The following is an 18,020-nucleotide window of genomic DNA, read 5'->3' as shown; positions in this document are numbered from 1 at the left end:
CTATAGGGTATGGTATAGTATAGTGTATGGTATAGTATAGGGTATGGTATAGTATAGTATAGGGTATGGTATAGTATAGTGTATGGTATAGTATAGTGTATGGTATAGTATAGGGTATGGTTTAGTATAGTGTATGGTATAGTATAGGGTATGGTTTAGTATAGTGTATGGTATAGTATAGGGTATGGTATAGTATAGGGTATGGTATAGTATAGTGTATGGTATAGTATAGGGTATGGTATAGTATAGGGTATGGTATAGTATAGTGTATGGTATGGTATAGTATAGTGTATGGTATAGTATAGGGTATGGTATAGTATAGTGTATGGTATAGTATAGGGTATGGTATAGTATAGTGTATGGTATAGTATAGGGTATGGTATAGTATAGGGTATGGTTTAGTATAGTGTATGGTATAGTATAGGGTATGGTATAGTATAGGGTATGGTATAGTATAGTGTATGGTATAGTATAGGGTATGGTATAGTATAGGGTATGGTATAGTATAGTGTGTGGTATAGTATAGTGTATGGTATAGTATAGGGTATGGTATAGTATAGTGTATGGTATAGTATAGGGTATGTTATAGTATAGGGTATGGTATAGTATAGGTTATGGTATAGTATAGTGTATGGTATAGTATAGGGTATGGTTTAGTATAGTGTATGGTATAGTATAGGGTATGGTATAGTATAGGGTATGGTATAGTATAGTGTATGGTATAGTACAGGGTATGGTATAGTATAGGGTATGGTATAGTATAGTGTATGGTATAGTATAGTGTATGGTATAGTATAGGGTATGGTTTAGTATAGTGTATGGTATAGTATAGGGTATGGTATAGTATAGTGTATGGTATAGTATAGGGTATGGTATAGTATAGGGTATGGTATAGTATAGGGTATGGTATAGTATAGTGTATGGTATAGTATAGTGTATGGTATAGTATAGGGTATGGTATAGTATAGTGTATGGTATAGTATAGGTTATGGTGCACACGTGTCAGACAGGTAATGACTCACAGGTGTGGTGTCAACAAAAATGTAAGTGACATATAGTGACCACTGTAAGATGTCAACAGCATTATTTCTGGGCTAGAAAAAGGTTACATGGGGCGGCACGTAGCCTAGCAGTTAAGAACGTTGGGCCAGTAACCGAAAGTTTGCTGGTTTGAATCCCGAGCCGACTAGGTAAAAAATCCCTAATTGCTCCAGTAAATCGCTATGGATAAGATTGTAAGCTAAATGACTCAAATGTAAATGTAAAATAAGAATTGATGGTTGAGTTAACTATTTAGAGACGTGTACCAGTTGGAAGGGGGAAAAAACATGTCAAATGTGTAACAGTTATAACACTGACATGAGGTGGATTTTACAGGAAAGTGACAATTAAAGCATTTAAGGTAATTTTTTTTATTATGCATTAAACAATAATTGCAATTATTGCAAAAACCATCCCATTGGCTTCTTGGTTAATTGATGAATGTAATGGCTTATTTTTTCAATTTCAGAATATGCCTCATGCATAGACTGAGATACCGGTATGCATGTTGACACAGCAGGTTGTAGCACCAGGATGTGCGTTAGAACTGGCATGGAGCTTAAACTACAAGTCCCACAAAGCCGCTCACCTGTCTTCACAGACGACAACAAACCCCATGATTTTTGAGGAACTTGGAGAAGGGAAGAGAAAGTTTACGTAGAAATGTAAAAGACAACGGGAAGAATGCAATTATATCTTTTGCTGCATGTAAAGAAATAGAATAAAAAGTGTAGCTTGGAAAGAGGGCAAGTAACTTTGTTTGCGGCATTCGACCAACACAGTCAACCAGGTAGTGACGATTCTTTGTGAACGTATCATCAGTGAAATCATCACCCGTGACAGGTTGGCTCTAGTGAACATGTCAGGCAGTACATTGCGTTACGGAGACAAAGTTGTCATTGTGACCGGCGGGTCCAAAGGGATTGGTAGAGGGATTGTCAAAGTATTCGGTAAGAATCAAAGTTGCTGATTTGAAGTTAGTTTGTTGAGATTTGAGCAGAGTGAGGTACTGGGGAAACAATAATGTGCTATTCTGTTGTTTTTTTTCCAGTGGAGAATGGAGCCAAAGTTGTCTTCTGTGCAAGGGGGGGTGAGTGTCTGCACGTTTATTAGATTTTTTTTACTCAGATTAAAGTATACCATTGCAGGTGTGGTGGAACTGGTGGCTTTTACGGTTGTGGCTAGATGGAGTACAGCTACGTACCAAAAGTTGCATGTTCGAGTTGCGTCGGTGACAACTGTAGGATTGTAGCTAAGCCTAACCTTAAAATGTTTCTCCTAACCTTCTACGTTAATTCTCCTAACCTTCTACTTTAATTCTCCTAACCTGCTACTTTAATTCTCCTAACCTGCTACATTAATTCTCCTAACCTGCTACATTAATTCTCCTAACCTGCCACTTTAATTATCCTAACCTGCTACTTTAATTCTCCTAACCTGCTACATTAATTCTCCTAACCTGCCACTTTAATTCTCCTAACCTGCCACTTTAATTCTCCTAACCTGCTACTTTAATTCTCCTAACCTGCTACATTAATTCTCCTAACCTGCTGCATTAATTCTCCTAACCTGCTGCATTAGTTATCCTATCCATCTAGCCACAACCTTAGAAGCCATCAGTTACAAGAAACCATCAGAATCACCACACAGGTATCAATAATGTGTCTCGGAATCTTCATTCATCAGTAATCCATTGTTGAAGACTTTATGAATCATTAAAAAAATCCCTCTCTACATCATCTTTACATTGCATATTCATAAGTTTACTGTATTCTTATTATATATATATATATATATTGTTGTTTTTTTACAGTGGCAGCAGGACAGGCTCTAGAGGCCGAGCTGAACAGAGCAGGGCCAGGGTCATGCAAATTTGTACCTTGTGACATCTCCAAAGAGGAGGACATCAAGGTAGGGCTTCTGGGCAATGACTTATCTTATAGGGCAGTCAAATGATCACTCATATGCACAACATTTCAACAGAGTTTATATCCTCATTCCTTAGTGGATCACATGACCTGTGGTTTAGCAGAATGCTTACTATAACGTTTTGTATTGTAATCTACACTCCACCTATCTTTAGTCTTTGCTGGATTTTCCCTGCCTGTGAAAGGACTCTTATCCACTGAGTTTACTCACAGCTCTAGCAAGCCCCTTGCTCCTCATTTGAATGTCTGCTTATAAACTGCTTAGAAATCACTATTAAAGGCCTAGTTGAGTCATTATTTGAAGCTCTCTGTGTTTCCTGTGCCCTGGTTTCCTGTTTTCTTCCCCTGTTTTTTTGTGTTTGCCTCCCAGACTGAGAGTTCGCTCAGGCATTGAGGTCTGTGCTGACATACATTTCTTAATTAGTAAATATATATATATATATATATATATATATATATATATATATATATATATATATATATATATATATGTGTGTTTACATACACCTTAGCCAAATACATTTAAACTCCGTTTTTCACAATTCCTGACATTTAATCCGAGTAATAATTCTCTGTCTTCGGTCAGTTAGGATCACCACTTTATTTTAAGAATGTGAAATGTCAGAATAATAGTAGAGAGAACTATTTATTTCAGCTTTTATTTCTTTCATCACATTCCCAGTGGGTCAGAAGTTTACATGCACTCAATGAGTGTTTGGTAGCATTGCCTTTAAATTGTTTAACTTGGGTCAGATGTGTCGGGTAGCCTTCCACAAGCTTCCCACAATAAGTTGGGTGAATTTTAGCCCATTCCAACTGACAGAGCTGGTGTAACTGAGTCAGGTTTGTAGGCCTCCTTACTCAAACACACTTTTTCAGTTCTGCCCACAAATGTTCTATAGGATTGAGGTCAGGGCTTTGTGATGGCCACTCCAATACCTTGACTTTGTTGTCCTTAAGCCATTTTGCCACAACTTTGGAAGTATGCATGGGGTCATTGTCCATTTGGAAGACCCATTTGTGACCAAGCTTTAACTTCCTGACTGATGTTTTGAGATGTTGCTTCAATATATCCACATAATTTTCCTCCCTCATGGTTCCATCTATTTTGTGAAGTGCACCAGTCCCTCCTGCAGCAAAGCACCCCCACAACATGATGCTCCAACCCCCGTGCTTCACGGTTGGGATGGTGTTCTTTGGCTTGCGAGCCTCCCCCTTTTTCTTCCAAACATAACGATGGTCATTATGGCCAAAGAGTTCTATTTCTGTTTCATCAGACCAGAGGACATTTCTCCAAAAAGTACGATCTTTGTCCCCATGTGCAGTTGAAAACCGTATTCTGGCTTTTTTATGGCGGTTTTGGAGTAGTGGCATCTTCCTTGCTGAGCGGCCTTTCAGGTTATGTCGATATAGGACTCGTTTTACTGTGGATATAAATACTTTTGTACCTGTTTCCTCCAGCATCTTCACAAGTGCCTTTGCTGTTCTGGGATTGATTTGCACTTTTCACACCAAAGTACGTTCATCTCTAGGAGACAGAACGCGTCTCCTTCCTGAACGGTATGATGGCTGCATGTCCCATGGTGTTTATACTTGCGTACTATTGTTTGTACAGATGAATGTGGTACCTTCAGGCATTTGGAAATTGCTCCCAAGGATGAACAAGAATTGTGGAGGTCTACAATGTTTTTTCTGAGGTCTTGGCTGATTTATTTTGATTTTCCCATGATGTCAAGCAAAGAGGCACTGAATTTGAAGGTAGGCCTTGAAATACATCCACAGGTACACCTCCAATTGACTCAAATTATGTCAATTAGCCTATCAGAAGCTTCTAAAGCCATGACATCATTTTCTGGAATTTTCCAAGCTGTTTAAAGACAGTCAACTTGGTGTATGTAAACGTCTGACACACTGGAATTGTGATACAGTGAATTATAAGTGAAATAATCTGTCTGTAAACAATTGTTGGAAAAGTTACTTGTGTCATGCACAAAGTAGATGTCCTAACCGATTTGCCCAAACTATAGTTTGTGAACAAGAAATTTGTGGAGTGTTTGAAAAATTAGTTTTAATGACTCCAACCTAAGTGAATGTATATATTGGAGTGGACAGATAGATGAAGCCTCACCAGACAATTAAAATGTATTAGTGATCAAACTAACACTGCAAGACGGAAGCTTTCCATCATGTTTTACATTTACATGTAGGTCATTTAGCAGATGTTCTTATCCAGAGCGACTTCCTTTTTTTCTACACATCCAATCATCAGTCAGTGTCCAGACCCTGGTGCTTGTGAACAATAGTGACATTGCTATAACCTGTTTTGTGTGTTTGACTGAGGGATGTGTATGTTTCTATGTTATTCTAGTGGTGTGTCTAGCTGTTTTTTTTCAGGTTAGGCTCTATGTAGCAAGTTAGGTAGGTACATAGGTAATGGGATCATAGGTCCAGATACCTGGAGATGGCAGTTATAAACGTCTTACACAGTGTGGTGGTCAATGACAGAGAGCAGTCAACTCAACGTATGATATTCTCTCTGCAGAGGTTGATTTCAGTGACAGTGGAGCATTATGGTCAAATAGACTGTCTGGTCAACAATGCTGGGTGGCGTGAGTATCTGTTATCATTTTGTATGAGAATTGATGTTGTTAAGGAAAGAAAGGACATGATATATCCACAAATCAGCTGATAGTTGGTAACCAATCCACATCCAGGCACTTCTTTTTATTATTATATATATACTTTTTTTACCCCCTTTTTCTCCCCAATTTCGTCATATCCAATTTGGTAGTTATAGTCTTGTCCCATTGTCCGGAAACACAACCCCGCCAAGCCGTTCTGCTTCTTGACAAAATGCACGCTTAACCCGGAAGCCAGCCGCACCAATGTGTCGGAGGAAACACTGAACTGTCTGTGTGCATGCACCCGGCCCGCCACAGGAGTCGCTAGAGCGCGATGTGACAAGGACATCCCGGCCGGCCAAACTCTCCCGTAACCCGGACGATGCTGGGCCAATTGTGCGTTGCCTCATGGGTCTCCCAGGCGCGACCGGCTGCGACACAGCCTGGTATATATCCAGGATCTGTAGTAACACAGCTAACACTGCGATGCAGTGCCTTAGACCGCTGCGCTACTTGGGAGGCCCTGGCAAGCCATTATTTCAACAGGCATATTCAAGCATTAAAAACACATACACTGAGTGTACAAAACATTAAGAACACCTTCCTAATATTGAGATGCACCCCTCCTTTTGCCCCCAGAACAGCCTAGACTCTACAAGGTGTCGAAAGCGTTCCACAGGGATGCTGGCCCATGTTGACTCTAATGCTTCCCAAAGTTGGCTGGATGTGATTTGGGTGGTGGACCATACTTGATACACACAGGAAACTATTTATGATGGAAAACACAGTAGTGTTGCAGTTCTTGACACAAACCGGTGCGCCTGGCACCTACTACCATACTCTGTTTAAAGGCAGTTAAATATTTTGTCTTGCCCATTCACCCTCTGAACGGCCCACATACACAATCCATGTCTCAATTGTCTCAAGGCTTAAAAATACTTATTTAACCTGTTTTTTTCCCCTCTTCTAGAATTCACATACTCCGTAGCCATTTGGTTTGTGTTTATGCTGTATTCATTGAGTTCCCTCACTTTCATCCCCTTTCAGACCCACCTCATAAACCCACAGATGACACTACTGCAGATGAGTTCAGAGATCTTTTGAATCTTAACCTCATCAGTTACTTCCTGGCCTCCAAAGTAAATAATTCACTCATTATATTTACTTTACTGAAAGCCTTCAGGTACAATGCTTTATTACTTGTTATAAGCATGTATGAGCCTTAATAATGGGTTATTATATAGCTTATAATATGTTTTACTTCATCACGGGATCTCCCCACCTCTCTCCCCTCCTCAGTATGCCCTGCCCCACCTGCGACAGCGCCAGGGGAACATCATTAACTTGTCCAGTCTGGTGGGCTCCATTGGTCAGAAAAATGCAGCACCATATGTAGCCACTAAGGTGAACTAAAAGTCTAGATAACAGTATGCATCAGTACTTTATCCCAGTGTTTGAGGCTTGGAGAAGTAGGCCTAACAGGGGTGATGTCTCTTTTCCTCCACAAGGGGGCGATCATTGCCATGACAAAAGCCATGGCTGTGGATGAGAGTCGGTACCAAGTGAGAGTCAACTGGTGAGTGGAACAGGCATCTGTCTCCATTTACAAACTTTTAGGATTTTCTACTTCATTTTTTCCTCTTGCCCCTCCGTCTGTCCTGTTTTAAAAATACTTTTGTATTTTCCCACTTTTTCTCTTATCTCTAGCTCTGTTTGCTGCAGTCTAAATGTGTATTATCTTGTAGCATCTCCCCTGGTAATGTGATGACACCTCTGTGGGAGGAGCTGGCTGGACAGACTGCAGATACCTTAGCTACCATTAAAGAGGGAGAGAACGCTCAGGCAAGTGCTCACTGGACAGGAGCCAATACAAGATAAACAATGAAATATAAGATCTGTTACAATGACATATTTCAGAATGAATTGAAAAGGGAGGGTTGGTAGAGACGTCCTAATTTCACTTGCATCTCTCGTCTTGATAAACCTGATGCCTTATCTTTAACATTCTTCCTAATGTCCAACAGCTGCTTGGTCGAATGGGGACAGAAGCTGAGAGTGGGTTGGCTGCTCTGTACCTGGCTGCTGATGCTACGTTCTGCACTGGGATAGACCTGCTGCTTAGTGGAGGGGCAGAACTCAACTACGGCTACAAGAGCCAGGTCCCATGAGCAGGCCTGTCACTCTGGGCCTTGTGCCTACCTGACCAATAACAGGACCTGTTATGTTCTATTGCCATACTGCTTGAGATTATTGAACCAATCACCCTGTCTTACCCATAGGCACGGGATGTAGAGGTGCTGGAGATGGTACAGCACCCCCTGGTGGTGAGATGGTAAAGCTGCAATAATTTGTGTTGCAATAAAAACGTTTAAACTGTTTTTTCCGTCGCATTGTTGATATAAATGATAATGGGATTGGGGTAGGGGAGAGAGAAAAAAACATGGGATATGTATATATGGGCCCTATTTTGCATGGAGAGCTCTCAGCTCTGTTTTGTAAACTGCGCTCATGATATGCTCCTATCTATTCAGTGTGGTTTGTTTGGAGTTGGACACGCTCTGCTGTACGATAGACCGTTTAAGTTCATTCGGGTCTGACCCTATCCACTCTCCATATTCTATTATTTTCCCCTTGTGGTGGATATCAAGTGATCTGGAGACGTTTTCGCAATAGTTTTCCACATACATTTTCTATTAGTTTACAATTATAAACTTGGCGTAAAGGGAATGGGAACAAAATCAAATTGCGTTCTCTCGCACTTGGCTCGCAGGCCTGCTGCTGCCCATGTCAAACACGTAGCCGTACTAGTCAACTAGTCTAGCAAGCAACACAGTGCTGGGCGCGGTCCAGCAAGAGACGCTTTCCACCCGCTGGTGCTGGATCGTGGTGAGCAATTTTCTCCGCGATGGATCGCATAGCTGTCCATTTGTGCTCATTGTTAATTGGCACAATCTTAGTTACAACGGCCCTCTAGTTCTATTTCTCTTAACCCTCCTGTATTCCGGTCGAATTGGACCGATTTACAAGTTTTCTCTGAAAAATGTAGTTCATTTAATCTGATTGTCATAAGGTTCCATGACTTTGTCCACACAGGGCACCTGAACACACAGAATACATTTTGATGATTTTCTTTACATTTTGGGTGTGTTATTTAACCGTTGTACACCTGTGGTGTTTCCGGTAAAAAATGACCGGTCATTAGAAATGAATGGGTGAGACTACAATTAGTGTATACAATTCTAAACTTGCACATGCATGTGTGTATGAACACACACACACACACCTCACTCCCCTTCTTGGCTTCCACGGGAACCTTTCCCCAATAGAATCTTTCCCCCACTGGAACCACACCTGTTGGCAGTCTCACAAACAATCGCAACATTGTTTCAATAATATATATAACTTTTCTCGCAGCTCTGGTATATAAAGCTTTTTTGAGGGCTTGCTCACAATTCATTCTGTGGCAGCACAATGACCAAACGATATACTGTATGTGAGGCTCTTGATCATATATTTGATCATGACACTAGTGAGGAGAGAGTCCTTGTTAAACATTGACACAAAGTAGTCTGATAAATAGCACAATATGTTTCATCTGAGTATTTGTTATAGTCAAAATAATCTACACATTATGCTTTTTTTTTCTTCTCAAAAACGAGTTGTATGAGCTCAGGTAAATGAGGCCTACAGGCCATAAATAGCAAATAGAAGTTCAAAACGTGTAATGTTCACAAGAACTTAAGTTGATAAAAAGATCTAACACAACATTAGGTGATAATATATGGATTATTATGGATTTATGATCAGCTATAATGGGGTGGTAATTTTGTACCGGGAACACAGAATGAATTAACACTAAACGAACACAACAGGAGGGTTTAACACACATACACACACACACACCCCTTGTAATTATGCAGTAGGCTACAAACTATGCGCGCTGTTCACAACCTTCTATTCGTAGGCGGCGCGTGAGTTTCAAGTTTGTGAAATTCAAGTTTGGAGAAGCTTACAATTTATCCTACCATTTCTACCGATCTTCATACCAGTTATTTTCGTGGAACAGTTTGATTTCAATAACGTTTTTGTTTCTCAACATCATTGTCACGTGGCTGATAATACAAATCGGGATTAAAATGATAAAAACCCCAAAAGTTAAAATCCCACTAATGGGAGAGCACCAGCCTCTGCCATATGAACAACACACTGATTCACCATGAGCCATTGGCGGCTAAATAAATGAGCACATGGAACTATGAGATAGCCTATAGGCCAATGTAGCAGTAAACTGGGTCTGGCCCAATGAAGGTCTGGCCCAAAGCTGTCACTGGCTACATTGAATCAACTAGCCTTTTCTGGGCCTTCACAGTTTCCGCTCCAGTGAGCTCGGGACAGACACAGTTGTTTTTGTCAAAGGGAAAGGTCTTCAGGTATTTTATGGCGTTTCCACTTGGTATATGGGATGCTCAGAGCATGACATTTTGCTCGTTCACACCAAGGCCTGGTGATTATCTAGGGGGAGAGTGTTGAAAAGATTTTTCAAATACTGTGAGGAACTATTATCATTCACAATGGATGTAAAACAAATATATATATAATTAATTGACTTGCTGAAGAAAAAATTGCTGAGAAACTCAGTTTATTAATTGTGGTGAGTTAAGACAATCAGAAAAAACATCCCAAAATAGGCAACCAGACACATTAGTCCATTGATGACATAGTCCCAAAGTGTCTGACCCAAGATGGCGTAGCAGGAGGACGTGTGTGTTTGTCTTTGTCTTATCCCGTGTCTTATCCCGTGTAAATAGCCGGTCTTTTTCGTATATATCTTAATCTCACTTTCTATCTACGAACTAAATATACTTTCCTGCAACTCGCCTCACCCATTGTGGTACGGATCTTCTATTTTTATTCCTGATAACTGGAACTTCCATCAGAAGCTAGGCAGCTAACTAGCTACTAGTCTTTGTTAGCCACGGCTAGCGGTCTTCACCTTTTTCTCGGCCACCAGCCAGCCTTAGCTCGGACAACACCTGCCAGTCTGCACAGCACGATATCAACCTAGAGCATATCGGACTGCTTCTCTCTACCACATCACCGGATTCCCGCCGCTCTGGATCATTACACCGGACCATCGCAGCTAGCTAGCTGCAAATGAGTGGCTACTGTTAGCTAACGCCTCTGTCCCGAAGAAAGCACCAGCTAGCCTTGAGCTAGCCTCGAGCTAGGCCCATATACCAGCTAATTCTAGGGCTACAATACCTTCTTTGCCAATTGGCCTGGACCCTTTATTGTCAACACGGAGCCCCGCCAATCCATCACGACTGGACTGCAGACGTGATCAGCCGATGTGGTCTCAACAGGCTATTCTGTTACAATGACTACCAAACGGCACCGTGACTCACCTATTGCTGCTCTTTTGACCCTATGATCACTCGGCTACACAGCTGATGCCCCCTGGACTGTTTCAATAACACGGTACCTCATTTTGTTTACCTGTCGGCCCCAGCCTCGAACTCAGGTCCTGTATGTACCTAACTGACCCGCTCTGCCCATTCGTCGCCATTTACCCTTTGTTGTCTTAGCTCTCCTGATCAACACCTGTGATTGCTTTATGCCTTTCTCTAATGTCAATATGCCTTGTCTACTGCTGTCTTGGCTAGTTCTTATTGTTTTATTTCACTGTAGAGCCCTCAGTCCCGCTCAACATGCCTTAGATAGCTCTTTTGTCCCACCCTGGTGCCTCCAGAGACGAAACCTCTCTCATCATCACTCATCGCCTAGGTTTACCTCCACTGTACTCACATCCTACCATACCATTGTCTGTACATTATGCCCTGAATCTATTCTACCACGCCCAGAAATCCACTCCTTTTATTCTCTGTCCCCAACGCACTAGACGACCAGTTCTTATAGCCTTTAGCCGTACCTTTATCCTACTCCTCCTCTGTTCCTCTGGTGATGTAGAGGTTAACCCAGGCCCTGTAGCCCCCAGTTCGACGCCGCTATCATTTGTTGACTTCTGTAACCGTAAAAGCCTTGGTTTCATGCATGTTAACATCAGAAGCCTCCTCCCTAAGTTTGTTTTATTCACTGCTTTAGCACACTTCGCCAACCCTGATGTCCTAGCCGTGTCTGAATCCTAGCTTAGGAAGGCCACCAAAAATTCTGAAATTTCCATCCCCAACTACAACATTTTCCGCCAAGACAGAACTGCCAAAGGGGGTGGAGTTGCAATCTACTGCAGAGATAGTCTGCAGAGTTCTGTCATACTATCCAGTTCTGTGCCCAAACAGTTTGAGCTTCTACTTTAAAAATCCACCTTTCCAGAAATAAGTCTCTCACTGTTGCCGCTTGTTATAGACCCCCCTCAGCCCCCAGCTGTGCGCTGGACACCATATGTGAATTAATTGCCCCCCATTTATCTTCAAAGTTTGTACTGTTAGGTGACCTAAACTGGGATATGCTTAACACCCCGGCCGTCCTACAATCTAAGCTAGATGCCCTCAATCTCACACAAATGATCAAGGAACCTACCAGGTACAACCCTAAATCCGTAAACACGGGCACCCTCATAGATATCATCCTGACCAGCCTGCCCTCTAAATACACCTGTGCTGTCTGCAACCAGGATCTCAGCGATCACTGCCTCATTGCCTGCATCCGTAATGGGTCCGCGGTCAAACGACCACCCCTCATCACTGTCAAATGCTCCCTAAAACACTTCAGCAAGCAGGCCTTTCTAATTGACCTGGCCTGGGTATCCTGGAAGGATATTGACCTCTTTCCATCAGTAGAGAATGCCTGGTTATTCTTTAAAAGTGCTTTCCTCACCATCTTAAATAAGCATGCCCAGTTCAAAACATTTAGAACTAAGAACAGATATAGCTCTTGGTTCACTCCAGACTTGACTGCCCTTGACCAGCATATCATAACCGCCATCGATAAAAGACAATACTGTGCAGTCATCTTCATCGATCTGACCAAGGCTTTCGACTCTGTCAATCACTGCATTCTTATCGGCAGACTCAACAGCCTTGGTTTCTCAAATGACTACCTCGCCTGGTTCACCAACTACTTCTCAGATAGAGTTCAGTGTGTCAAATCGGAGGGCTTGTTGTCTGGACCTCTGACAGTCTCTATGGGGGTGCCACAGGGTTCAATTCTCGGGCTGACTCTTTTCTCTGTATACATCAATGATGTCTCTCTTGCTGCTGGTGATTCTCTGATCCACCTCTACGCAGACGATACCATTCTTTATACTTCTGGCTCTTCTTTGGACACTGTTTTAACTAACCTCCAGACGAGCTTCAATGCCATACTGCCAACTGCTCTTAAATGCAAGTAAAACTAAATGCATGCTCTTCAACCGATGGCTGCCCGCACCTGCCCGCCCGTCTAGCATCACTACTCTGGACGGTTCTGACTTAGAATATGTGGACAACTACATATACCTCGGTGTCTGGTTAGACTGTAAACTCTCCTTCCAGACTCACATTAAGCATCTCCAATCCAAAATTAAATCTAGAATCGGCTTCCTATTTCGCAACAAAGCATCCATTCACTCATGCTGCCAAGCATACCCTCGTAAAACTGACTATCCTACCGATCCTTGACTTCAGCGATGTCATTTACAAAATAGCCTCAAACACTCTACTCAGCAAATTGGATGTAGTCTATCACAGTCCCATCCATTTAGTCACTAAAGCCCCATATACTACCCACTACTGCGACCTGTATGCTCTCGTTGGCTGGTCCTCGCTTCATATTCGTCGCCAAACCCACTGGCTCCAGGTCATCTAAAAGTCTTTGCCAGGCCCCTCCTTATCTCAGCTCATTGGTCACCATAGCAGCCCCCACCTGTAGTACGTGCTCCAGCAGGTATATTTCACTGGTCATCACCAAAGCCAACTCCCCCTTTGGCCGCCTTTCCTTCCAGTTCTCTGCTGCCAATGACTGGAACGAATTGCAAAAATCACTGAAGCTGGAGTCTTATATCTCCCTCACTAACTTTAAGCATCAGCTGTCAGAGCAGCTTACCGATCAATGCACCTGTACACAGCCCATCTGTAAATAGCCCACCCAACTACCTACCTCATCCCCATATTGTTATTTCTTTTTTTGCTCCTTTGCACCCCAGTATCTCTATTTGCACATTCATCTTCTGCACATCTATCACTCCAGTATTAATTGCTAAATTGTAATTATTTTGCCACTATGGCCTATTCATTGCCTTACCTCCCTAATCTTACTACATTTGCACACACTGTATATAGATTTTTCTATTCTGTTATTGACTGTACGTTTGTCCCATGTGTAACTCTGTGTTGTTTGTGTCGCACTGATTTGCTTTATCTTGGCCAGGTCGCAGTTGTAAATGAGAATTTGTTCTCAACTGGCCTACCTGGTTAAATAAAGGTGAAATAAAACTTAAAAAAAAAAATGTTTTGCTTGTCAGCACTCAAGTTTTCAAGATATGTTACTTTCACAATACAGAAATCATCCCCACATGATGCATTTTGCTATAAAATGCCTCATATGAGGATGATCTCTATTTTTAAAATTACATATCTTGAAAACTTGAGTGCTGACAAGCAAAACATTTTGAGATTATGTAATCAATGGACTAATTAAACAAATACCAAAAGATCGTTTTTGGGTGGAATTGACCTTTTATCCATGCATTAACCGAATTGAATGTAACCAAATGATGCAGATTAACGGTAAATGTACTACTGGTGACATATGTAATGGTGAATTTATAGAAAAGAACACTCAACAGTCAAACAATTAATACAAACAAGGAATGCGCAAGAATTGGCGGGAGACAGCTCATCACATTCTGGAGAGCTGAGCTCATTCTGGAGAGAGATGCACCAATATCGCCAAATACCCCTCCCCTTCTTCTTGTCAAATGATAGTCAAGACACATTATCTTCACACATATTTTAGATGCATTGCTTTTCACTGACAGCTGCATCTCAATAATTAGCTAGGCCTATTGCTACATGCGCTGCCCAAATTGAGATGCTTCCCAACTAGGCATATAGGCCTACATGCTTGTGATTTGAAACAATCCACCACTATTTTTTTAAATAAGCTAATGATCCTCTGTGGCTAAGTCATGCTTTCTGGTGAAGTATTTTGAATGATTTCAATGTTTTTCACAATGCTCCAAACTCCAGAGCACAAATCTCAGTGACATGGATTTGTCATTTGTTTTGCTACAGGGTAGAAGAAATCCCCAGGAGAAATCCCCAGAGTAGGCCTAATTCAACATTAAATGAAACTAGACCAACAGGTGATTCAGGCTCCACAAAACACAGACCCCCACATTGATTAAACTAAGGTTACTTGGAATAGATTGCACTACCTCACCTATGCCAATATTTTTTATTTACAATACACACATTTTGAATACAGTAAAATACATTTGATTAGTAACAATTAGACATATATCAGACAAAATATTTTGCAACCCTCCCATAGGATAGCATCCACTTGCATGTAAGGTAAATTCATTATTTTCAGTCAGTAGGCTTAGCTACATAGGTTCTGTGAGTGTGAGTTTTTGCAAAATATTTTGCAACACTCCAATAGGATAGCATCCACTTGCATGTAAGGTAAATTCATTATTTTCAGTCAGTACTCTTGGCTACATAGGTTCTGTGAGTGTGATAGCCAGAGTGCCTAGTATTTAATATACTGTATATCTCAGTGCTGCACTAGAGGAAGTTGTGAATCCCAAAGATCATAAAAAGTGTGCAACCGGGAAATGCTTCCCGAGAGTTGCATCAGCTGTCTATATGCACACCAGAGAGGAACATGTGAAGCAAGATGTGAAGTACCCAAAATCTGTCAACAAAAATAAACCCACGAAGTGAGGAGTTTTTGTATGGAGGTCAATGAGAGAGTGTAGAATTTGGTCAATAAAAAAGGTAATTGCTAATTTGCTACAAGAGGCTTTTTTTTATGGAATAGAAGTTTCGTAATGGTTAGGTTGTTATGAATGCACTGATATAATTGGACGCAGGTGGCATTTCGGCAACTTTGAAAAAAATGGCCTCAATATCTGAGGGATGCCTGTTGTCATAGAGATGGATAGAGGACTCATTATGGATCTAACTCGTTTTGGCATGGGCATTGCCATTGAGGAGTGGGGATTCCTTTGAGTTGGGAGCAATCAGCCAATAAAGAAGAAGAAAATTGACTACTTTGAAATGGAGATAGCCTCAATTGTGCTGCCCATGCTGTCACAGACGCAATAATGGCACAGATACAAAGATGAGTCCTCTATCTATCTCTATTGCCTGTTTTTCACATGCATACCTGCCCTTTTAAATCAAATGAAATAAAATTGTATTTATCACATGCTTACTTACAAGCCCTTAATTAACAATGCAGTTCAAGAAATATAGTTAATAAAAGATTGACTAAATAAACTAAAGTAAAAAAAATACTACTAATAATATATCTATTAAAAGGTACACAAGAAATATACATAACAATAATGAGGCTATAAACAGGGGGTACTGGTACCAAGTCAATGTGCAGGGATACAGGTTAGTCGGAATAATTTGTAATGTGACTATGCATAGATAATAAACAGCAGTAGGGGGTGGGCCTTCCTCTGACAACACCTAGTTAGTATTTTTATTTAACTAGAACAAATTCTTATTTACAATGATGACCTACCCCAGGCCAATTGTGCACCACCCTATCAGACTCCCAATCACAGCCAGATGTGACGCAGCCTGGATTTGAACCAGGTACTGCAGTGATGCCTCTTGCACAGGGATGCAGTGTTTTAGACCTCGCGCCACTCAGGAGCCCTGAGTATATACACTGCTCAAAAAAATAAAGGGAACACTTAAACAACACAATGTAACTCCAAGTCAATCACACTTCTGTGAAATCAAACGGTCCACTTAGGAAGCAACACTGATTGACAATAAATTTCACATGCTGTTGTGCAAATGGAGTAGACAACAGGTGGAAATTATAGGCAATTAGCAAGACACCCCCAATAAAGGAGTGGTTCGGCAGGTGGTGACCACAGACCACTTCTCCGTTCTTACGCTTCCTGGCTGATGTTTTGGTCACTTTTGAATGTTGGCGGTGCTTTCACTCTAGTGGTAGCATGAGACGGAGTCTACAACCCACACAAGTGGCTCAGGTAGTGCAGCTCATCCAGGATGGCACATCAATGCGAGCTGTGGCAAGAAGATTTGCTGTGTCTGTCAGCGTAGTGTCCAGAGCATGGAGGCGCTACCAGGAGACAGGCCAGTACATCAGGAGACGTGGAGGAGGCCGTAGGAGGGCAACAACCCAGCAGCAGGACCGCTACCTCCGCCTTTGTGCAAGGAGGAGCAGGAGGAGCACTGCCAAAGCCCTGCAAAATGACCTCCAGCAGGCCACAATTGTGCATGTGTCTGCTCAAATGGTCAGAAACAGACTCCATGAGGGTGGTATGAGGGCCCGACGTCCACAGGTGGGGGTTGTGCTTACAGCCCAACACCGTACAGGACGTTTGGCATTTGCCAGAGAACACCAAGATTGGCAAATTCGCCACTGGCGCCCTGTGCTCTTCACAGATGAAAGCAGGTTCACACTGAGCACGTGACAGACGTGACAGAGTCTGGAGACGCCGTGGAGAACGTTCTGCTGCCTGCAACATCCTCCAGCATGACCGGTTTGGCGGTGGGTCAGTCATGGTGTGGGGTGGCATTTCTTTGGGGGGCCACACAGCCCTCCATGTGCTCGCCAGAGGTAGCCTGACTGCCATTAGGTACCGAGATGAGATCCTCAGACCCCTTGTGAGACCATATGTTGGTGCGGTTGGCCCTGGGTTCCTCCTAATGCAAGACAATGCTAGACCTCATGTGGCTGGAGTGTGTCAGCAGTTCCTGCAAGAGGAAGGCATTGATGCTATGGACTGGCCCGCCCGTTCCCCAGACCTGAATCCAATTGAGCACATCTGGGACATCATGTCTCGCTCCATCCACCAACGCCACGTTACACCACAGACTGTCCAGGAGTTGGCGGATGCTTTAGTCCAGGTCTGGGAGGAGATCCCTCAGGAGACCATCCGCCACCTCATCAGGAGCATGCCCAGGCATTGTAGGGAGGTCATACAGGCACATGGAGGCCACACACACTACTGAGCCTAATTTTGACTTGTTTTAAGGACATTACATCAAAGTTGGATCAGCCTGTAGTGTGGTTTTCCACTTTCATTTTGAGTGTGACTCCAAATCCAGACCTCCATGGGTTGATAAATTGGATTTCCATTGATTATTTTTGTGTGATTTTGTTGTCAGCACATTCAACTATGTAAAGAAAAAAGTATTTAATAAGATTATTTCTTTCATTCAGATCTAGGATGTGTTGTTTAAGTGTTCCCTTTATTTTTTTGAGCAGTATAGTTCCT

The 18,020-nt window shown here is 42.1% G+C and overlaps 1 protein-coding gene across 1 annotated transcript; it reads left to right on the top strand.

Moving 5' to 3' along the window:
- Nucleotides 1-1,607: 1,607 nt before the first annotated feature.
- On the top strand, nucleotides 1,608-7,968 carry LOC115203025 (17-beta-hydroxysteroid dehydrogenase 14). The gene is made up of 9 exons (XM_029767304.1): nucleotides 1,608-1,991; nucleotides 2,093-2,131; nucleotides 2,855-2,952; nucleotides 5,512-5,578; nucleotides 6,638-6,729; nucleotides 6,890-6,994; nucleotides 7,099-7,166; nucleotides 7,336-7,432; nucleotides 7,615-7,968. Exons 1-9 carry the CDS (start codon nucleotides 1,901-1,903, stop codon nucleotides 7,756-7,758), a joined length of 801 nt encoding a protein of 266 aa, XP_029623164.1. The 5' UTR covers nucleotides 1,608-1,900; the 3' UTR covers nucleotides 7,759-7,968.
- The last annotated feature ends 10,052 nt before the right edge of the window (nucleotides 7,969-18,020 follow it).

This window comes from Salmo trutta, chromosome 1 (genome assembly GCF_901001165.1).
Source record: "Salmo trutta chromosome 1, fSalTru1.1, whole genome shotgun sequence".
In the NCBI taxonomy this organism is placed as follows: Eukaryota; Metazoa; Chordata; class Actinopteri; order Salmoniformes; family Salmonidae; genus Salmo; species Salmo trutta.
This window is presented reverse-complemented; position numbering and strand designations above follow the sequence as displayed.